Source organism: Garra rufa, chromosome 16, assembly GCF_049309525.1.
Source record: "Garra rufa chromosome 16, GarRuf1.0, whole genome shotgun sequence".
Classification (NCBI taxonomy): domain Eukaryota; kingdom Metazoa; phylum Chordata; class Actinopteri; order Cypriniformes; family Cyprinidae; genus Garra; species Garra rufa.
In genome coordinates, this window is record NC_133376.1 from 11,709,184 (window position 1) to 11,733,121 (window position 23,938).

At 40.2% G+C, this 23,938-nt stretch overlaps 4 protein-coding genes and 1 pseudogene across 8 annotated transcripts in view; all 5 read left to right on the forward strand.

Annotated features, from left to right (window-relative positions):
* The window catches only part of LOC141287966 (protocadherin alpha-C2-like), a 108,496-nt gene that overhangs the window by 56,062 nt on the left and 28,496 nt on the right, over positions 1 to 23,938 (forward strand). The window contains exon 1 of one of the 5 annotated variants that reach the window (XM_073820088.1): positions 16,897 to 19,610. The exons of 3 other annotated variants lie outside the window; for them this stretch is intronic. In XM_073820088.1, the coding sequence (XP_073676189.1) occupies positions 17,238 to 19,610 (2,373 nt within the window). In that variant the 5' untranslated portion in view covers positions 16,897 to 17,237. Of the gene's footprint in view, positions 1 to 16,896; positions 19,611 to 19,870; positions 22,369 to 23,938 lie in introns of those variants that run through there. One more of the 5 variants, XM_073820086.1, reaches the window with a different exon arrangement.
* LOC141288955 (protocadherin alpha-3-like) lies at positions 44 to 2,663 on the forward strand. The gene is made up of 2 exons (XM_073821156.1): positions 44 to 2,465; positions 2,658 to 2,663. The coding sequence occupies exons 1-2, from the start codon at positions 81 to 83 to the stop codon at positions 2,661 to 2,663; spliced, it is 2,391 nt and encodes a 796-aa protein (XP_073677257.1). The 5' UTR covers positions 44 to 80.
* LOC141288804 (protocadherin alpha-3-like) lies at positions 3,519 to 5,979 on the forward strand. Its single transcript, XM_073820972.1, has one exon. It carries the CDS (start codon positions 3,592 to 3,594, stop codon positions 5,977 to 5,979), a length of 2,388 nt encoding a protein of 795 aa, XP_073677073.1. The 5' UTR covers positions 3,519 to 3,591.
* Positions 6,639 to 9,026, forward strand: LOC141288956 (protocadherin alpha-8-like). The gene has a single exon (XM_073821157.1). It carries the CDS (start codon positions 6,639 to 6,641, stop codon positions 9,024 to 9,026), a length of 2,388 nt encoding a protein of 795 aa, XP_073677258.1.
* On the forward strand, positions 10,173 to 16,208 carry LOC141288957 (protocadherin alpha-5 pseudogene; annotated as a pseudogene).

The window sequence follows — 23,938 nt, forward strand, 5'->3', positions numbered from 1 at the left end:
TGTTTGTTCATGAGCTGTGAGGATTAAGGCGTTGTTTGGTTATTTTACCAAATGGATGAGATTGATTTATCAAGGAAATTATGAAAATGTCGAAACTCGGATTTAAACGTTGGATGTATTTCATTGCAACGTTTTCATTTTGGAATATTACCGATGGGCAGATTGTGTATTCGGTATCGGAGGAGGCTGATCCGGGAACCACAGTGGGAAATATAGCCAAGGATTTGAACCTAAATCTTCAAGAATTAGAGCCTCGTGGATTTCAGATCGTTTCAGGCCCAAATAAGAGGTATATCAGTGTTAATTTAAAAAGTGGTGTTCTTCTCGTCAAAGAGAGAATAGACAGGGAACAATTATGCGGAAGGAGCAGCAAATGCTCTCTGGAATTAGAAGCTATTGTTAACTCCCCCTTAAACATGTATCGACTGGAGGTGAATGTTTTAGACATAAACGATAATACTCCTTCTTTTAAGTCACCAAAGACAGAGCTAAATATTGCTGAATCTGCTTTCCCTGGGGAGAGATTTACTTTACCAAGTGCGTTTGACGCGGATGTAGGCAGTAATTCTGTAAAGAGCTACAAGCTCAGTCCGAATGAACACTTTTCTCTTGATGTACAGAGCGGAGGAGAGCAGAGTGTGTCGGCTGAATTGGTCCTGCAGAAAGCTTTAGACCGAGAGAAACAGCCTGTAATCCAGCTCACTTTGACCGCTGTAGACGGAGGAAAACCTCCAAAGTCCGGAACATCACAAATAATTATTAATGTTGAGGATGCGAACGATAACATCCCTGTATTTAGTAAATATCTTTACAAAACAAGAATTATGGAAAATGCGCTTCCTGGTACCTCTGTTGTCACAGTCCATGCTACTGACGCTGACGAGGGTTTGAATGGAGAAATCGTTTATTCATTTATACGCAGTGATGATGATGATGATGACAATATTGCTAACGCATTTACCATTGATTCTGTCACTGGCTTAATTTCTATTAAAGGGATTATTGATTACGAAGCAAGTAATGCCGTAGAAATTCGTGTCCAAGCAAAAGATAAAGGCCCGAAACCAAGGGCTGCTCATTGTAAAGTTTTAGTTGAAATTGTTGATGTTAATGATAATGTACCTGAAATTTCCGTGACATCTCTTGCTAAAACAGTCAGAGAGGACACTGCTGCTGGTACAATGGTGGGATTGATCACAGTGAAAGACGAAGACGCAGGGAAAAACGGTGCAGTTGTTCTTAAGATACGAGATTCTGCACCTTTTCGTATACAGAATACTTATAAAAATAAATATTCTCTGGTTGTAGACGGTCCGCTGGACAGAGAGTGCGAATCAGAGTACAACGTGACTATCACAGCTACTGATGAAGGGACTCCGCCTCTCTCTAGCATCAGTGTCATGACTATACGCGTTTCTGATGTGAATGACAACGTGCCGCGCTTTCCAGAGCCCGTCATTAATGTTTATGTTAAAGAGAACAGTCAGATTGGAGCTGTTATTCATAAAGTATCTGCTTTTGATCCTGACGTAGGTGATAATGCCCGGATAACATATTCTTTACTAGAAAGCTCGAAAAGCGGCCAGGTAACATCCATGATCAACATAAACTCTGATAATGGAGATATACATAGTTTGCAGTCGTTTAACTATGAGGAGACAAAAACGTTTGAGTTTAAAGTTCAGGCCACAGACTCTGGTGTTCCTCCGCTCAGCAGTAACGTGACTGTAAATGTTTTTATCCTGGATGAGAATGACAACAGTCCCGGGATTCTCGCGCCCTATTCCGAGCTCGGTTCCGTTAACACAGAGAACATTCCCTATTCTGCTGATGCGGGCTACTTTGTGGCCAAGATCAGGGCTGTAGATGCAGATTCTGGTTACAATGCGCTGCTGTCTTACCACATCTCTGAACCCAAAGGAAACAATCTGTTCCGAATTGGAACCAGCAGCGGAGAGATCCGGACTAAGAGGAGAATGAGTGACAATGACCTGAAAACTCACCCGTTGGTCATTTTGGTTTGTGATAACGGAGAGCCCTCACTGTCAGCGACTGTCTCTATTGATGTTGTGGTTGTTGAAAGCGCAGGTGATGTCAAAACTCCATTCAGACATGCGCCGGTGAAGGAAGAAAGTTTCTCGGATTTAAATCTGTATTTGCTGATCGCCATTGTGTGCGTGTCCGTCATCTTTTTACTGAGTCTCATCAGTTTGATAGCTGTAAAATGCCACAGGACAGACAGCAGTTTAGGCAGGTACAGCGCCCCGATGATCACCACACACCCTGATGGGAGCTGGTCTTACTCCAAATCTACTCAGCAGTATGACGTGTGTTTTAGCTCGGACACACTGAAGAGTGATGTAGTAGTTTTCCCTGCGTCATTTCCGCCTGCAGATGCAGAACTGATCAGTATAAATGGAGGAGACACTTTTACCAGAACACAAACACTTCCCAATAAAGATAAGGTAAGATATTTTAATTAAAAGTGAGGAAAACATGCTATTATATTCACTGTGGTTATAGAGCTGATGTTTCTTTTCTTAAAATTCTTTATGCTGGATATCATTTTTTTTTTTTTTTCATATTAAGATTTCAGGCAGGGAATTATAAATCATCACCCGTTTTCTCCCTTAACATGTTAATTCTGTTGCGCATAGGTTTAGAATGTAGTTCTATCGTCTTTTGCTCTAATGCTCCCTGTCCGTGGTGCTGAAAAGGCAAATATCGAAATTCACTGTAATTTCATTCTATATTGCAATTTACATATTGTGGCTAATTTAGCCTTTGTTTCGCTTTGGAGGTATGCAATTGCCGTCTTCTCTGTTATCTTGGTTATTTATTGTTTTGCTTGCTCAATATATTGTAGTTATTTATTTAGAGTGCACATATATATTTTTCGCAGACTGGACATTGCTGTGTTTTACAGTGTGTTTATTCTAATATATATATGGAGCTGTTTATGGTACTAAAAACCTAGCGTGCAAACATCAAGATAGAAGATTTTTTCACCTTCGATCACAAGGCCTCGTTTTTTCTTGTCGTGAGAATCACAATATTTATATGGTGCAAAACAGCAGTATTACATACAAAAAAAAATAAGTAAAAAAAAATAAATAATAATAAAAAATATATATTTTCGGCACGTGTAGTATAGCATTATTAATTACATGAAACTTCATTTTCCCTGGTTTTGATTTTACTTAAGTGCAGTGTGAATTGACAAACCTTACAGACATGAAACTGTATACCGTTAAGTTTTTGGTGAATTTTAATGATCCACTAATAACAGTCTCCATTAATATGAATAAATACTTTAAAATTCTTCTATTGTGATTATAAAGATATTGGGTCCCTTCTTACTGAATTATCTACTTCGCCTCAATTTGTCCGCGCGGTGTCGTTAGAGAACGGGATTTTCTCTTACCCCAGCTATGCAAAGCTCTTCCTCAGTCAGGGAGGGCTCACTTTATCACGTGGGGCTTTTGTTCGCGAAAGGCCACATCACTGTCTCTGTTTTTGCATGAGCTGTGAGGATTACGGCGTTGTTTGGTTATTTTACCAAATGGATGAGATTGGTTTATAAAGGATATTATGAAAATGTCGAAACACGGATTTAAATGGTGGATGTATTTCATTGCAACGTTTTCATTTTGGAATATTACCGATGGGCAGATTGTGTATTCGGTATCGGAGGAGGCTGATCCGGGAACCACAGTGGGAAATACAGCCAAGGATTTGAACCTAAATCTTCAAGAATTAGAGCCTCGTGGATTTCAGATCGTTTCAGGCCCAAATAAGAGGTATTTCAGTGTTAATTTAAAAAGTGGTGTTCTTCTCGTCAAAGAGAGAATAGACAGGGAACAATTATGCGGAAGGAGCAGCAAATGCTCTCTGGAATTAGAAGCTATTGTTAACTCCCCCTTAAACATGTATCGACTGGAGGTCAATGTTTTAGACATAAACGACAATACTCCTACATTTAAGTCACCAAAGACAGAACTAAATATTGTAGAATCAGCCTTCCCCGGGGAGAGATTTACTTTACCAAGTGCGTTTGACGCGGATGTAGGCAGTAATTCGGTAAAGAGCTACAAACTCAGTCCGAATGAACACTTTTCTCTGGATGTTCAGAGCGGAGGAGAACAGAGTGTGTCGGCTGAATTGGTGCTGCAGAAAGCTTTAGATCGAGAGAAACAGCCTGTCATCCAGCTCACACTGATCGCTATAGACGGAGGAAAACCTCCCAAATCAGGAACATCGCAAATTATTATTAAAGTTGAGGATGTAAATGATAATATTCCTGTATTTAGTAAATCTCTTTATAAAACACGAATAATGGAAAATGCGCCCCCTGGCACTTCTGTTGTCACGGTCCATGCTACTGATGCTGACGAGGGTTTAAATGGAGAAATAATATATTATTTTATAAGCCATGATGATGATAGTATAGCGACCGCTTTTACCATTGATTCTGTCAGTGGCGTAATCTCAGTTAAAGGGATTATTGATTACGAAGCAAGCAATGCTGTAGAAATTCGTGTCCAAGCAAAAGATAAAGGCCAGAAACCAAGGGCTGCTCATTGTAAAGTTCTAGTTGAAATTGTTGATATTAATGATAATGTACCTGAAATTTCCGTGATATCTCTTGCTGAAACCGTCAGAGAGGACACTGCTGCTGGTACAATGGTGGGATTGATCACAGTGAAAGACGAAGACGCAGGAAAAAACGGTGCAGTTGTTCTTAAAATACGAGATTCTGCACCTTTTCGTATACAGAATACCTATAAAAATAAATATTCTCTGGTTGTAGACGGTCCGCTGGACAGAGAGAGCGAATCAGAGTACGCCGTGACTATCACAGCTACTGATGAAGGGACTCCGCCTCTCTCTAGCATCAGTGTCATGACTGTACGCGTTTCTGATGTGAATGACAACGTGCCGCGTTTTCCAGATCCTGTCATTAATGTTTATGTGAAAGAGAACAGTCAGATTGGAGCTGTTATTCATCAAGTATCTGCTTTTGATCCTGACGTAGGTGATAATGCCCGGATAGCATATTCTTTACTAGAAAGCTCGAAAAGCGTCCCAGTAACATCCATGATCAACATAAACTCTGATAGTGGAGATATACATAGTTTGCAGTCGTTTAACTATGAGGAGACAAATACATTTGAGTTTAAAGTTCAGGCCACAGACTCTGGTGTTCCTCCGCTCAGCAGTAACGTGACTGTAAATGTTTTTATCCTGGATGAGAATGACAACAGTCCTGGGATTCTCGCGCCCTATTCTGAACTTGGTTCCGTTAACACAGAGAACATTCCCTATTCTGCTGATGCGGGCTACTTTGTGGCCAAGATAAGGGCTGTAGATGCAGATTCTGGTTACAATGCGCTGCTGTCTTACCACATCTCTGAACCCAAAGGAAACAATCTGTTCCGAATTGGAACCAGCAGTGGAGAGATCAGGACTAAGAGGAGAATGAGTGACAATGACCTGAAAACTCACCCGTTGGTCATTTTGGTTTGTGATAATGGAGAGCCCTCACTGTCAGCGACTGTCTCTATTGACGTTGTGGTTGTTGAAAGCGCAGGTGATGTCAAGACTCCATTCAGACATGCGCCAAAAAAGGAGGAAAGTTTCTCGGATTTAAATCTATATTTGCTAATCGCCATTGTGTGCGTGTCCGTCATCTTTTTACTGAGTCTCATAAGTTTGATAGCTGTAAAATGCCACAGGACGGACAGCAGTTTGGGTAGGTACAGCGCCCCGATGATCACCACACACCCTGATGGGAGCTGGTCTTACTCCAAATCTACTCAGCAGTATGACGTGTGTTTTAGCTCAGACACACTGAAGAGTGACGTAGTGGTTTTCCCTGCGTCATTTCCGCCTGCAGATGCAGAACTGATCAGTATTAATGGAGGAGACACTTTTACCAGAACTCAAACCCTTCCTAATAAAGAAAAGGTAAGAATGTAAATATGAAGCTATATGCGAGGATTTATTTGTTTATTTTGCTTGTGTGCTGCTGCTGCTTTTTGCTGTCCATGGTACTGAAATGCAATATTGTTTAAATCTTTCTCTATACCATCTGGGTGTTTCAAATGTAAATTCACTCTTCTTTTTCATCTTCATCTTCATCTTCATCTTCATCTTCCTCTTGTTGTTCTTAATGTTGTTGTTGTCTTGGTAGATTTTTAAAGACCAAAAAAAAGTTCTCAAAGTTTAACGCTTAAGAGATTTTTTAAAAACATCTGTCAACAACACTGTGAAACATCAAGTTGTCTTTTCTTGGTGGTTCATTATTATTATTATTATTATTATCTTCTGGAAAAGCCTGTCATAATCATTAAACATTTTTACCATTTTTTTTACATTTGCACATTCCACGGTTTATATACATGCTTGGAGTTGTCTAATACTTGTGCTCTTCCACTAGAGGTCACCATCAAGCCGTGGTTAAACTCTTCTATGTTCGCATGTCTCCGCCTTGTTTTTCGCAGCGGGCGTAGCTTCAGATGGCTTTGTTCGGACGACGCTACAGCTCTCAGCCTCCTCTCTGTTCGAATGGATAATAGACGAAACTAGAACGAAATGCTGATATCTTGTTGAATATTTTCTGTGTTTTTAAACGGAATATGGCAATATCTTTGGTCCATGATTGTCTTCCAGCGATACTTTTTTATATGTTGTGTTGCTTTCGGAGTATCGTGGACGGGCAGATTGTATATTCAGTGTCGGAAGAGGCAAACCCGGGAACAACAGTCGGCAACCTTGCAAAGGATTTAAACCTGAATTTACAGGATTTACATAATCGAGGATTTCAACTAGTATCCGGAACAAATAAGAGGTATTTCGATTTAAATACAAAAACCGGAAATCTTCGTATTAAAGACAGAATCGATAGAGACGAACTGTGCGGACGGAGCTTAAAATGCTCTCTCCCTTTAGAAGCTATTGTTAATGTGCCATTGAATGTTTACCGTTTTGAAGTAAACATTATAGATATAAATGATAACACACCTACATTTCGCTCTCCTGTGAAATATTTTAATATATCAGAGTTGGCAATTCCAGGGGAAAGATTTCCATTACCGAATGCGTTTGACGCGGATGTGGGCAGTAATTCGGTAAAGAGCTACAAACTGAGTGCGAATGAACACTTTTCTGTAGATGTACAGAGCGGAGGAGATCAGAGTGTGTCTGCCGAATTAGTGCTACAGAAAGCTTTAGATCGCGAAAAACAACCAGTGATCCAGCTCACACTGACTGCTGTAGACGGAGGGAAACCTCCAAGGTCAGGCACAATTAATATAATTGTTAATATTGAGGATGTGAATGATAATATTCCAGTGTTCAGTAAACCCCTATTCAAAGCACGAGTATTAGAAAACGCACCGCTTGGCACCTCCGTAATCCAAGTTCACGCTAGTGATCCAGATGAAGGACTAAACGGTGAAATCGCATATTCATTAATGAGCCAAGATAACGATAATAATGTAGATGCATTCTCAGTAGATTCTGAAACCGGTCTTATAACAGTGAAAGGCACTGTAGACTATGAAAAAGGCGCTGCTGTTGAAATTAGAGTACAAGCTAAAGACAAAGGCCATAAACCACGAGCCGCATACTGCAAAGTGTTGGTGGAGATAACGGACATAAATGACAACACACCAGAAATTTCTGTTACCTCCTTAGTAAATACTGTTAAGGAAGATGCACCTAATGGCACAGTAGTTAGTATGATTACTGTACTGGATAATGATGCGGGAATGAATGGTGAAATTTATCTTAAGGTTGGTGATTCGTTGCCATTCAAAGTTCAGAATTCATACAAGAATTATTATACTTTAATTGTTAACGGGCCTCTAGACAGAGAGCGCGCATCTGAGTATAATGTGACTATCACAGCTACTGATAAAGGGACCCCGCCTCTCTCTAGCACCAGTGTCATTAATGTACACGTTTCTGATGTGAATGATAACGCGCCGCGCTTTCCAGAGCCCGTCATTAATGTTTATGTGAAAGAGAACAATCCGATTGGAGCTGTTATTCATACAGTATCTGCTTTTGATCCTGACGTAGGTGATAATGCCAGGATAACATATTCTTTACTAGAAAGCTCGAAAAGCGGCCAGGTAACATCCATGATCAACATAAACTCTGACAATGGATATATACACAGTTTACAGTCGTTTAACTATGAGGAGATAAAAACGTTTAAGTTCAAAATTCAGGCCACAGACTCTGGTGTTCCTCCGCTCAGCAGTAACGTGACTGTAAATGTTTTTATTCTGGATGAAAATGACAACAGTCCCGGGATTCTCGCGCCCTATTCCGAGCTCGGTTCTGTTAACACAGAGAACATTCCCTATTCTGCTGATGCGGGCTACTTTGTGGCCAAGATCAGGGCTGTAGATGCAGATTCTGGTTACAATGCGCTGCTGTCTTACTACATCTCTGAACCCAAAGGAAACAATCTGTTCCGAATCGGAACCAGCAGCGGGGAGATCAGGACTAAGAGGAGAATGAGTGACAATGATCTGAAAACTCACCCGTTGGTCATTTTGGTTTGTGATAACGGAGATCCCTCATTGTCAGCGACTGTGTCTATTGATGTTGTGGTTGTTGAAAGCGCAGGTGACATCAAGACTACATTCAGACATGCGCCGATGAAGGAGGAGAGTTTCTCGGATTTAAATCTGTATTTGCTGATCGGCATTGTGTGTGTTTCCGTCATCTTTTTACTGAGTCTCGTCAGTTTGATAGCTGTAAAATGCCACAGGACAGACAGCAGTTTGGGCAGGTACAGCACCCCGATAATCACCACAAACCCTGATGGGAGCTGGTCTTACTCCAAATCTACTCAGCAGTATGACGTGTGCTTTAGTTCGGAGACACTGAAGAGTGACGTAGTGGTTTTCCCAGCGCCATTTCCGCCTGCAGATGCAGAACTTATAAGTATTAATGGAGGAGACACTTTTACCAGAACGCAAACACTTCCTCATAAAGAAAAGGTAAGATAAATTAAAACATATTGTTTTATTGGTGAATTAAGTCTTATGCTTTCACGCTACATGTCTAAGCAACTTCTTCTCTATTGTCTTGATTGTTTAGTATTTTATTTTCCTGAATGCAGAAGTCTCTCCCGACTCATGCTGGAGCAATGCTTTACATTTGCGCTCTATGGTGTTTCTAGTCAAATTGAGGCATTAGGTATGACTTGGCGCCATAGATTCATCAATGACCGTCTTTTTGTGGTAACCCACCTGTCATAGTTTAATGAGTTGAGATGTATAGTAGATGACATGAAACGACCCGAGGTTAGCTGCACTGAAAACGGATGAGCGCACACATTTAGTTACATTAATAAAGTTTCAGTTGAATTAATCCAGTCGATCTTTTTACCCTGTTTTAACGTCACTCCACATCATTCAAATAGAAGCTGTAATCCTTATGGCAGCGCACATCGGTTATTAAAAAAAAAAAGGATGTGTAAGGATAAAAGAATGTAGTTTTTAGTTTAGAGTGCACATGAAACACGATAGACATAGTGGACATCGCATTGTTCGATATGGTTTATTGTTTGTGTAATTGGAGCTGTTCGTGGTGCTGAACACTTGAGTCCAAACCTAAAGATAGCAGTTACTTGTCCCGTCTTATTATATGTAAGGCCCTTTTTTTGGAAATGAATATGTTATGCAAAACAGACAATAAAATAAATATAATAAATCAATCAATCTACAGTTTTCGCACGAGGTGACAAATTTAGCTAAATACAAATAGTTTAATGTAAGAGGTTTGCAGAGCAAACTTAGTCTACACACGTTTCAACTGTTTAAATGCCATTTTCTTTATCTGGCTTCGCTTCCTGCTTGTAGTTCTTAAAGGCATGCTTTTTGTGCATTTTTGGGCTGTTTAAATAAATATTTCACTGATATTTTAAATATTTTGTTTATTTGCTGTTCTATTTATGTATTTATTTATTTGTCTATCTGTCTATACTTTGCTTTCTTGATGTGATGCTCAGTTTTATCCGCGCGATGTCAGTATCTGCCTGTTGTGTGAGAGTTCTTGAAAAGATGAGACTCCTCCTATTTTTCATTTTCTGTCTTCCTGGATAAGGGCTTTGTTAGTCGTCCGCCATTGTCCTCGGAAACAGTCGACTCGTGGATTCAGCAGAAACGCTTTACAGACATGCGGGAGAATTTCGGTCATTTAACATACACAGCAGTGGTTTGGTAAAATGGCTTTAACAGATGGACATATTTTAAACGCGTGGATATTTTTCAGTGTCTTTCTTTGCTTTGGAATTTTTACAGATGGGCAGATTGTGTATTCCATTTCGGAGGAGGTAAACCCAGGCACGACAGTTGGGAATTTAGTAAAAGATCTCAACTTGAATTTACAGGACACTGAAAGACGTGGATTTCAAATTGTTTCGGAGACCAATCGAAGGTATTTCGATTTGAATTTAAAGACTGGTGCTCTTCATGTTAAGGAGAGAATAAACAGAGAGGAGCTATGTGAACAGAATGTGAAGTGTTCTTTACCTCTAGAAGCAATTGTTAACTCGCCTTTGAACATATATAGATTTGAGGTAAATGTACTAGATATTAATGATAATCCACCATTATTTCGTACCTCAAAGACAACACTAAATATTTCAGAATCAGCTTTTCCAGGGGAGCAATTCGCTTTGCCTAGCGCGTTTGACGCGGATGTGGGCATTAATTCAGTAAAGAGCTACAAACTGAGTCCAAATGAACACTTCTCTCTGGATGTTCAGAGCGGAGGAGAGCAGAGTATGTCTGCTGAATTAGTTCTGCAGAAAGCTTTAGATCGAGAGAAACAGCCATTGATTCAGCTCACACTCACCGCTGTAGATGGAGGAAAACCTATAAGATCAGGAACACTGCAAATAATCGTAAATGTTGAAGATGTCAACGATAACATTCCCGTTTTCAGTAAATCATTGTATAAAGCTCGCGTAAATGAAAACTCGCCAGCCGGTACTTCTGTTCTTACAGTACAAGCCAACGACCCAGATGAGGGTGTAAATGGTCAGATTGTTTATGCTTTAGTTAACCACGATAATGATAAAAATGTCGATTCATTTTCAATAAATCCTGAAACTGGCGAGATTACGGTGAAAGGTGATGTAGATTACGAAAGAAAAAATGCTGTGGAGCTCCGTGTGCAGGCTAAAGATAAAGGGCATAAGCCAAGAGCTGCTCTTTGTAAAGTGTTATTGGAAATTGGTGACATTAATGATAATGTTCCAAAAATCTCTGTAACATCTTTGGTAAATAATGTCAAAGAAGATGCTCCGATTGACACAGTGGTTGGTATGATAACCGTCACTGACAATGATGCTGGTAAAAACGGACAGGTAACGTTAAAAATACGGGACTCCGCTCATTTTAAAGTTCAGAACTCGTATAAAAATTATTACAGTTTAGTTGTTAATGGGCCTTTAGACAGAGAGCGCGCGTCCAAGTATAACGTGACTATCACAGCTACTGATGAAGGGACTCCGCCTCTCTCTAGCACCAGTGTTATTACTGTACATGTTTCTGATGTGAATGACAACGCGCCGCGCTTTCCAGATCCCGTCATTAATGTTTATGTGAAGGAGAACAGTCAGATTGGAGCTATTATTCATACAGTATCTGCTTTTGATCCTGACGTAGGTGATAATGCCCGGATAACATATTCTTTACTAGAAAGCTCGAAAAGCGGCCCGGTAACATCCATGATCAACATAAACTCCGACAGTGGAGATATACAGAGTTTACAGTCATTTAACTATGAGGATATAAAAACGTTTGAGTTTAAAGTCCAGGCCACAGACTCTGGTATTCCTCCGCTCTGCAGTAACGTGACTGTAAATGTTTTTATTCTGGATGAGAATGACAACAGTCCTGGGATTCTCGCGCCCTATTCCGAGCTCGGTTCCGTTAACACAGAGAACATTCCCTATTCTGCTGATGCGGGCTACTTTGTGGCCAAGATCAAGGCTGTAGATGCAGATTCTGGTTACAATGCGCTGCTGTCTTACCACATCTCTGAACCCAAAGGAAACAATCTGTTCCGAATCGGAACCAGCAGCGGCGAAATCAGGACTAAGAGGAGAATGAGTGACAATGACCTGAACACTCACCCGTTGGTCATTTTGGTTTGTGATAACGGAGAGCCTTCACTGTCAGCAACTGTCTCTATTGACGTTGTAGTTGTTGAAGGCACAGGTGATGTCAAAACCACATTCAGACATGCGCCAATAAAGGAGGAGAATTTCTCGGATTTAAATATGTATTTGCTGATCGCCATTGTGTGCGTGTCCGTCATCTTTTTGCTGAGTCTCATCAGTTTAATAGCTGTAAAATGCCACAGGACAGACAGCAGTTTGGGCAGGTACAGTGCCCCGATGATAACCACACACCCTGATGGGAGCTGGTCTTACTCCAAATCTACTCAGCAGTATGACGTGTGTTTTAGCTCGGACACCCTGAAGAGTGACGTAGTGGTTTTCCCTGCGCCATTTCCGCCTGCAGATGCGGAACTGATCAGTATTAATGGAGGAGACACTTTTACCAGAACACAAACACTTCCTAATAAAGAAAAGGTAAGATATTTATGTTAAACGCGAGAAAAACGCTTTGACTTGGAGCTGCTGTTTTTATTTTATATTTTTCGTGCTGCATATTGCTAATCCAGATGTTTTTATTTTGAGATTGAGAATAAGAATAATAAGAATGAAATATTAAGGTAATAAGAACGAATATTACCTTATTTCTCTCTTAAAATATTGCTCTTGCACGCAAGTTTAGATTGCCATTTTGTTGTCTTTTGCGCTTTTGCACTGACGCACTCTGTCCGTGGTGCTGAAAACGTGAAAACGCAAATTTAAGTTACTGTTCTTTTATTAATTTCAGATCTTATTTAACCTGTCTTGATTTTTTTTTTTTTTTTTTTTTTTTTTTTTTTTTTAGTTATTAATGCGCCTTGTTAAGTATGTTTGTTCCATGCCACTGTTGTTATTAGATAGCCAATATGATGTGGACACTTTCTCCATTTTAGTCACTGTCACATTTATTTTAATTCCATGTTACTATAAACAATAGATTAAACATATCAAACTATTTTATTTAGAAACAGCGGAGCTTGCACATGTCCGCAAGATGTCACTAAACTTCCATTTTTACACGAGAATTTTCCTGACTCCACTAAGCTCCGCCTCATTTTGTAGCTTCCGGAGCAGAGAGGCTTTGTTCAGAATTCGCCATTGTGTCTAGAACTTGCTGTAGTGTGTGGTTTCGTGCGAATATTTCCTCCGCTACTATGCTATCGGATTTTTATGATTTTTGCATATCTAGAAGATTTAGAAACAATGGCATCCAAAGGGCAATCAAGATTTCGGATTTGGATTTCTGTGTACTTTCTATGTCGGCTTTGGAATATAGCGGGCGGACAGCTGGTGTATTCAGTGTCGGAGGAAGCAAACCCAGGCACTGCAGTTGGGAATTTGGTGAAGGATTTTAATTTGAATATCCAGGACCTTGAGGTACGAGGGTTTCATATCGTTCCGGGAGCGAACAAGAGGTATTTCGATGTTAATACTAAAACTGGAATTTTCCATGTCAGAGAGAGAATCGATCGAGAAGAGATTTGCGAGCAAAATACTAAATGTTCTCTGCCTTTAGAAGCAATGATGAGCTCCCCATTGAATATTTACAGATTTGAAATAAATGTTGCTGACATTAATGATAATGCACCAGCATTTCGGACATCAATAACAAATCTAAATATCAGCGAATCAGCCTTTCCAGGGGAGAGGTTTCCTCTAAACAGAGCATTTGATGCCGATGTTGGAGTTAATTCGGTAAAAAACTACAAACTGAGTCAGAATGAGCACTTTTCTCTGGATGTTCAGAGCGGAGGAGAACAGAGTGTGTCTGCTGAACTGGTTCTACAGAAAGCTTTAGATCGAGAGAAACAGCCTGTTATCCAGATCACACTGACCGCTGTAGACGGAGGAAAACCTCCAAAATCCGGTACAATGCAGATTGTTGTTAACGTTTTGGATATTAATGATAATATTCCCGTTTTCAGTAAGTCTTTGTACAAAGCACGAATCACTGAGAATGCTTCGCCTGGTACTCATGTTATAACTGTTCAAGCTGTCGATTTAGACGAGGGGGTAAACGGTGATATAATTTATGCAATTGTCAACCATGACAATGACAAAAATGTAAATGCTTTCTCGATAAACCCTGAAACAGGTGAAATTACTGTACAAAAAGACGTTGATTATGAGCAGAGTAACGCAATAGAACTTCGAGTACAAGCAAAAGATAGAGGTTATAACCCGAGAGCTGCACACTGTAAAGTATTGGTCGAGGTCTTAGATGTCAATGACAACATTCCGGAGATATCTGTGACTTCTTTAGTGAACACTGTTAAAGAAGATGCTCCGATTGACACAATGGTTGGAATGATAACTGTAACTGATAATGATGCTGGTAAAAACGGACAGGTAACCCTAAAGATTCAGGGCTCTGCTCCTTTTAAAGTTCAGAACTCGTACAAGAATTATTATACTTTAGTTGTTAACGGGCCTTTAGACAGAGAGCGGGCGTCTGAGTATAACTTGACTATCACAGCTACTGATGAAGGGACTCCGCCTCTCTCTAGCACCAGTGTCATTACTGTACATGTTTCTGATGTGAATGACAACGCACCGCGTTTTCCAGATCCCGTCATTAATGTTTATGTGAAAGAGAACAGTCAGATTGGAGCTGTTATTCATACAGTATCTGCTTTTGATTCTGACGTAGGTGATAATGCCCGGATAACATATTCTTTACTAGAAAGCTCAAAAAGCGGACAGGTAACATCCATGATCAACATAAACTCTGATAGTGGGGATATACACAGTTTACAGTCGTTCAACTATGAGAAGATAAAAACGTTTGAGTTTAAAGTTCAGGCCACAGACTCCGGTGTTCCTCCGGTCAGCAGTAACGTGACTGTAAATGTTTTTATCCTGGACGAAAATGACAACAGTCCCGGGATTCTCGCCCCCTACTCTGAGCTTGGTTCCGTTAACACAGAGAACATTCCCTATTCTGCTGATGCGGGCTACTTTGTGGCCAAGATCAGGGCTGTAGATGCAGATTCTGGTTACAATGCGCTGCTGTCTTACCACATCTCTGAACCCAAAGGAAACAATCTGTTCCGGATCGGAACCAGCAGCGGAGAGATCCGGACTAAGAGGAGAATGAGTGACAATGACCTGAAAACTCACCCGCTGGTCATTTTGGTTTGTGATAACGGAGAGCCCTCACTGTCAGCGACTGTCTCTATTGATGTTGTGGTTGTTGAAGGCACAGGTGACGTCAAAACTCCATTCAGACATGCGCCGATAAAGGAGGAGAGTTTTTCGGATTTAAATCTATATTTGCTGATTGCCACTGTGTGCGTGTCCGTCATCTTTTTACTGACTCTCGTCAGTTTGATAGCTGTAAAATGCCACAGGACAGAAAGCAGTTTGGGCAGGTACAGTGCCCCGATGGTCACCACACACCCTGATGGGAGCTGGTCTTACTCCAAATCTACTCAGCAGTATGACGTGTGTTTTAGCTCGGACACACTGAAGAGTGACGTAGTGGTTTTCCCTGCGCCATTTCCGCCTGCAGATGCAGAACTGATCAGTATTAATGGAGGAGACACTTTTACCAGAACACAAACACTTCCTAATAAAGAAAAGGTAAGATATTTGTATTACACATGAGGAAAACGCTTTAATTAGAGTTGTTGTTTCTACTTTGAATTGTTCCAATTGGATATTGGTAATTCGGGTGATTTTTAAATCAAGTAAGAAGAAGTAAGTCAAATTTAGAATCGGTATTACCTTATTTCTGCCTAAAATAAACGAATTGCGCGGAGGTTTTCAAGTGCAGTTTTATATTATTTTCCACTAACTCTGTCCGTGGTGCTGAAAACGTATTTACTGTTCTTCTAGTAGGTTCGTAGGTAAATGAAAAGCTATCAATTAATTAACTCACAATTAAAACATAAATTTTAAATAAATAAATAATTTTAAAATAAAAATATAAGGTTTAAATGTCTAAAAAAGTTGTGTTTATGAGCGCAGTTTATCCTCTGCTTTGTTTAAAAAGGTCACCATGAAAGCAGCTCTTTTCTGATGTTCCATTTGCACATGCTGTCATACAGTGGGTTTAGTTTTTATTCAGCCTGTCTGCTGTTTTTGCTCAGACCAGTGCGAAAACTGAACCAAAATTCAGTTGTAAATCTTAACTGGTAGATGTAACTAATATGCATTCTAAAAAAATCTCCATTATAGTAATAAAATAGCCTAGATTTTTTTTTTCTTTTTTTTGGTGCAGATAAATTACCTATATTGTGTCATCCTTTTCTTGGAAAAAAACAAAAACAAACAAACAAACAAACACAAAAAAAAAACTTAATTTGAACATGTTTTATATGTTAGTAGATAACATGTTATGCTGTAAGTCACCCAACCAGTATTTTTCATTTGTTTAAAATCTTTTGGTTTTCAACATAATTTCAGTGTGTATGACTATTTCTTGAACATTTTCAGCACATTTTAACAATACAGTAATAATATTGATAACTGTGATCATTTTGGTCAATTTAATCGTTAAGAAATGTTAGGTTTGAAAATCTCTGCGCTAAAAGAAGTAATATATTTACGCTTCAGGTCTTCTTAACCTTTTTGTTGTTGTTATCTAATTGCCTTGTTAAGTGTGTGTGTGTGTGTGTGTGTGTGTGTGTGTGTGTGTGTGTGTGTGTGTGTGTGTGTGTGTGTGTGTGTGTGTGTGTGTGTGTGTGTTAAATGATTAGATAGCCAAGATGATGTGGAGACTTTATCCATTCTAGGCATTATCAAATTTATTTTAAATGTATGTTCCTATAACCGAAAGATTAAATTTATCACAATTATTTTATTTAGAAACAGTGGAGTTTGCAGATGTCCGCACGATGTCACTATCATTTCATTTTACATGAGAATTTTCCTGACTCAATTAAGCTCCGCCTCATTTTGTAGCTTCCAGAGCAGATAGGCTTGCTTTGTTCAGAATTCGCCATTGTGTCTGGAAGCTGCTGTAGTGTGTGGCTTCGTGTGAATATTTCCTCAACTACTATGCTATCGGATTTTTATGATTTGAACATATCTAGAGGATTGAGAGACAATGGCATCCAAAGGGCAATTTCGGATTTGGATTATTGTGTTCTTCCTTGGTCGAATTTGGAATATAGCGGGCGGACAGCTGGTGTATTCAGTGTCGGAGGAAGCAAATCAAGGCACTACAGTTGGTAATTTGGTGAAGGATTTTAATCTAAATATTCAGGACCTTGAGGTACGAGGGTTTCATATCGTTCCGGGACCGAACAAGAGGTATTTCGATGTTAATACTAAAACTGGAATTCTCCATGTCAGAGAGAGAATTGACCGAGAAGAGATTTGCGAGCAGACTATTAAATGTTCTCTGCCTTTAGAAACTATGATTAGCTCCCCATTGAATATTTACAGGTTTGAAATAAATGTTGTTGACATTAATGATAATGCACCCGAATTTCGGACATCAGTAACACATCTGAACATTACCGAATCAACTATTTCAGGGGAGAGATTTCCGTTACAAAGCGCTTTTGACGCAGATGTGGGCAGTAACTCCTTAAAGAGCTACAAGCTAAGTCCAAACGAACATTTCTCTCTGGATGTACAGAGCGGAGGAGATCATAGTGTGTCTGCTGAATTAGTATTGCAGAAAGCTTTAGATCGAGAAAAACAAGCTGTAATTAATCTCACATTGACCGCTGTAGACGGAGGAAAACCTCCTAAATCTGGTACAACAGAAATTATAGTTAACGTTGTTGATGTTAACGATAATATTCCTGTTTTCAGTAAGTCTTTGTACAAGGCTAAAATTACTGAGAATGCAGCACATGGTACTCATGTGATAACTGTTCAAGCTGTTGATTTAGATGAGGGTGTAAACGGTGAAATAATTTATGCAATTGTCAACCACAACAATGACAAAAACGTAGATGCATTTTTGATAAATCCTGAAACAGGTGAAATTACTGTACAAAATGATGTAGATTATGAGCAGAGGAATGCGATTGAACTTCGAGTACAAGCAAAAGATAAAAGTAATAACCCGAGAGGAGCACACTGTAAAGTATTGGTCGAGGTCGTGGATGTCAATGACAACATTCCGGAGATATCTGTGACGTCTTTAGTGAACACAGTTAAAGAAGATGCTCCGATTGACACAATGGTTGGAATGATAACTGTAACTGATAATGATGCTGGTAAAAACGGACAGGTAACCATAAACACCCAGGGCTCTTCTCCTTTTAAAGTTCAGAACTCATACAAGAATTATTATACTTTAGTTGTTAACGGGCCTTTAGACAGAGAGCAGGCATCTGAGTATAACGTGACAATCATAGCTGCTGATGAAGGGACTCCGCCTCTCTCTAGCACCAGTGTCATTACTGTACACGTTTCTGATGTGAATGACAACGCGCCGCGTTTTCCAGATCCCGTCATTAATGTTTATGTAAAAGAGAACAGTCAGATTGGAGCTATTATTCATACAGCATCTGCTTTTGATCCTGACGTAGGTGATAATGCTCGGATAACATATTCTTTACTAGAAAGCTCGAAAAGCGGCCCAGTAACATCCATGATCAACATTAACTCTGATAGTGGAGATATACACAGTTTACAGTCGTTTAACTATGAGGAGATAAAAACGTTGCAGTTTAAAGTTCAGGCAACAGACTCTGGTGTTCCTCCGCTCAGCAGTAACGTGACTGTAAATATTTTTATTCTGGATGAAAATGACAACAGTCCTGGGATTCTCGCCCCCTATTCCGAGCTTGGTTCGGTTAACACAGAGAACATTCCCTATTCTGCTGATGCGGGCTACTTTGTGGCCAAGATCAGGGCTGTAGATACAGATTCTGGTTACAATGCGCTGCTTTCTTACCACATCTCTGAACCCAAAGGAAACAATCTGTTCCGAATCGGAACCAGCAGCGGAGAGATCAGGACTAAGAGGAGAATGAGTGACAATGACCTGAAAACTCACCCGTTGGTCATTTTGGTTTGTGATAACGGAGAGCCCTCACTGTCAGCGACTGTGTCTATTGATGTTGTGATTGTTGAAAGCGCAGGTGACGTCAAAACTCCATTCAGACATGCACCGATGAAGGAAGAAAATTTCTCGGATTTAAATCTGTATTTGCTGATCGCCATTGTGTGCGTGTCCGTCATCTTTTTACTGAGCCTCATCAGTTTACTAGCTGTAAAATGCCACAGGACAGACAGCAGTTTGGGCAGGTACAGCGCCCCGATGATCACAACACACCCTGATGGGAGCTGGTCTTACTCCAAATCTACTCAGCAGTATGACGTGTGTTTTAGTTCGGACACACTGAAGAGTGATGTAGTGGTTTTCCCTGCGCCATTTCCGCCTGCTGACGCAGAACTGATCAGTATTAATGGAGGGGACACTTTTACCAGAACACAAACACTTCCTAATAAAGAAAAGGTAAGATATAACATATAAAGCGAATTTTCATTGATTTGTCAGATAAAATGGTCAAATGCATAAAACGTAAACACATGTGTTTGTCATATTTCTAAAATCTATAGATAATGAGAAAATATTTTAACTGATATTGTCATTATAGTTGTTTCTTCGAAGCCACTTGGTGTCAGTATAGAAGTGTTTTGCAACTTCTGTGCGCGCCCACATTGACTCCTCCTCAATTGCCTTTGAGCGTGCTCATGCGCTTTGTTCTGTTTCGTCTTTATAGCTGTATGCACTGAAACAAAATGGCACATAAGGCAATATAGCTACAGTATGGAATCTGTTTTATTATTACTCTTTTTGCAGCGATTGATGGATCTTACAACATAGAGGCGCAATGGCTCGGATAATTCTTCTTGGCGGGACCACTATTTGTCTGGTTGTGCTGCGCTTGCTGTCTATAGCTTCAGCCCAGATCGCATATTCCATTTCAGAGGAGGTGAATACGGGGACATTTGTTGGAAATATCGCAAAGGATCTTAATTTGAATGTTCAAGAACTGGAATCACGCGGATTTCATATCCCTGCCGTTTTGGGAAGGAAATATTTTGAGGTCAATTTGAAAACTGGTGTTCTGTTCGTAAGCGAAAGGATCGACAGGGAGGGATTTTGTCCTTCCTCACCGCAATGTTCAGTGAATTTAGAAGCCATTGTTAATAATCCGTTAAATCTGTTTCGCATTGAGATAAATGTTTTAGATATTAATGACAATGCCCCGTCGTTTCGTGTTAGGTCGAAACAATTTAACATATCAGAGAATGCTTTTGTTGGAGACCGATTTCAGTTGCCTAGAGCATCGGACCCTGATGTTGGAGCGAACTCCGTGAAAAGCTATAAGCTGAGTCCAAACGAGCACTTTTCTCTGGATGTACAAAGCGGAGGAGAGCAGAGTGTGTCGGCCGAGTTAGTGCTGCAGAAAGCTTTAGATCGAGAAAAACAGCCTGTGATCCAGCTCACATTGACTGCTGTGGATGGAGGAAAACCTCCCAAATCAGGTACAACGCAGATAGTCATAAATGTCCAAGATGTGAATGATAACGCACCCGTATTTGGCAAAGCTCTTTACAAAGTTCGTCTTGTTGAAAATGCACCAGTGGGAACATTAGTAATAAATCTGAATGCCACTGATTTAGATGAGGGTGTAAATAGTGAAATTATTTATTCTTTAGTTCACCAAGACAGCGATGACAAAACAAACAGCGTTTTTAAAATTGATTCTTCTACCGGCGTGATTTCAGTGCAGGGCAATGTGGATTTTGAGCAACAAAATGCATACGAGCTTCATGCTCAGGCTAAAGACAAAGGGTCGAGTCCGCGATCCGCGCACTGTAAAATATTAGTAGAGGTTTTAGATATAAACGACAACAAGCCAGAAATAGCATTAACGTCACAAGTGAACACAGTAAGGGAGGATGCTAAAAAAGAAACAACAGTTGCTTTGATTACTATATCAGACAAAGACTCGGGAAAGAATGGGAATACGCATGGAAAAGTGGTAGGTGATGTTCCTTTTAAATTACAGTCGTCGTATAAGAATTATTATTCTCTTGTGGTGGATGGGCCGTTGGATAGAGAGCGTATTAATCGATATAATGTCACAGTCATGGCGTCAGACGAAGGGACTCCGCCTCTTTCTGCCACTCGCGTTTTTACTGTGTATGTATCTGATGTTAATGACAATCCGCCACTTTTCCCAAACCCTGTTATAAATATCTTTGTGAAAGAAAATGGCCCTAAAGGCCAAATCATTTACACTATTTCAGCTGTTGATCCAGATTTAGATGAAAATTCCAAAATTACTTATGGATTATTAGAACCACTTAACAAATCAGGAAATACATATTCTGTTGTTAATATAAACCCTGATAGTGGGGATATACACAGTTTACAGTCGTTTAACTATGAGGAGATAAAAACGTTGCAGTTTAAAGTTCAGGCCACAGACTCTGGTGTTCCTCCGCTCAGCAGTAATGTGACTGTAAATATTTTTATTCTGGATGAAAATGACAACAGTCCTGGGATTCTCGCGCCCTATTCTGAGCTTGGTTCGGTTAACACAGAGAACATTCCCTATTCTGCTGATGCGGGTTACTTTGTGGCCAAGATCAGGGCTGTAGATGCAGATTCTGGTTACAATGCGCTGCTGTCTTACCACATCTCTGAACCCAAAGGAAACAATCTTTTCCGAATCGGAACCAGCAGTGGAGAGATCAGGACTAAGCGGAGAATGAGTGACAATGACGTGAAAACTCACCCGTTGGTCATTTTGGTTTGTGACAATGGAGAGCCTTCACTATCAGCGACTGTGTCTATTGATATTGTGGTTGTTGAAAGCACAGGCGATGTCAAGACCACATTCAGACATGCACCAATAAAGGAGGAGAGTTTCTCGGATTTAAATCTGTATTTGCTGATCGGCATTGTGTGCGTGTCCATCATCTTTTTACTAAGTCTCATCAGTTTAGTAGCTGTAAAATGCCACAGGACAGACAGCAGTTTGGGAAGGTACAGCGCCCCGATGATCACCACACACCCTGATGGAAGCTGGTCTTACTCCAAATCTACTCAGCAGTATGACGTGTGTTTTAGCTCAGACACACTGAAGAGTGATGTAGTGGTTTTTCCTGCACCATTTCCACCTTCAGATGCAGAACTGATCAGTATTAATGGAGGAGACACGTTTACCAGAACACAAACACTCCCTAATAAAGAAAAGGTAAGCCTTTGCTAGGGGGCCTTTATTTGTTAAGTTAAACTATCATATATTTTTTTTCCTTCTCAGTTCCTATCTGTGCTTTTACATAGTTCCAATCTTGTATTGAGTTCCTGACACCTCTGCAGAATCATGGGCCTTTTTAGATTGCCTGAGACTGAGAGCTCTCCATGGTGCTGAAACACACTAAGCTTAAGCATTGTTTGAATTGGTCCAGCAACAGTGTGCTGAATTGAGCAGTAATTTTTATGATGCATATGGAATACCAAATTTTATGTTTGGCCAAACTAAATGGCTTTAAGGGTGTGTCTCATATTTGCAGCTGTATTTTATTGAAGGTTTTGTTTTATTTTTTCTCCCTAGTTCTGGCCACTAGTATTATGCAGAGTTTACTACGGTTGTTGTCTGCAAATGAGTCAGACGGCTATCACGTGGAGCGGATTTGTCGCTGCCTGTGTCTTGTTGGTTAAGGAGGCCATGCCCAGCTTCTGTGTTCCCCTTGGATGATCTCTGGCACAAAAACAGCAAAAAAGGATCCTACTAATGGGCTTGAATTTGCCAATGCTGTCTTGCTGAACACACTTTTTTTTTTTTTTTTTTTTTTTTAAGGTAGTCCTGGTTACTGGTCTGTCATTTCACACATCCTCTTTGTCTGCCTTTCAATCCTTTTAGAAGATTTCCCAATGGAATTTTCATTTAAATTCACTTTGTAAACAGGGTTTGTTAAAGTAGATTAGAATTTTAACTGCAGTCCAGCCACACACTCTCTCTCTCCCTGCAGCTGAGGCCTCTCAGCAGGGTGGGAGCAATACAGATCATTTACAGCCTGTAATTTGGAGAAGGGCTGTCTTATATCTCTATATATAGTGCGGTCTCTTTCCCAAATTAAACCTGTATTTCATTTCTTGCATGGTTAGATATTGTTAACGGCCAGTTGGATGCTTTCTCTTTATCATCCCTATGCATCCCTATGTCTCTGCTGTACACTTTAGTTGATTGCATCAGTTATATGCATAAGGATGATTTAGATGGTCTTTAAGCAGCATATTGGGGGGAAAAGTACAGTAGACTTGCAGGTTTGTGCTTTGCTGAGTTTTGTTGTGTTAAGCAGAACAACACAAAGCAGAATTCAGCTCTATTATTGTCTCTGCACCGGCTGAGATTTTCCCCTAAGCCGATGCATGTTGCCTGTGTGGGAGAACGAGAGGGGGATGGGAGAGAGAAAAAGAGGGATCGAGAAAGGGAGGAGAGTGGGGGTGTTGAGGAAGGAGAGATGGGATAAAAGGTAGAGGGAAAAATACGAAGAGAGGGAGAGAGAGGAGACATGGAGTGGGGGGAGGGGCCAGTAATTTTCCGTTCTTTGCTGCAGGAGCCCATGGTTTGCAGGCTGAGCTCATAGTTCTGACATCATCGCTGTCAATCACAACGAAGCCCCACCCTGTGCTCCAGTTATGCTGGGGACAAGAGTCACTGTGACAACCGCAAACACAGTCATGCTGTTTATAGAGCGAGTCCATATGTGTGTGTTTGTGATAGTTTGCTTATATGAGCAGAGGTTGCGTATTTGATATTT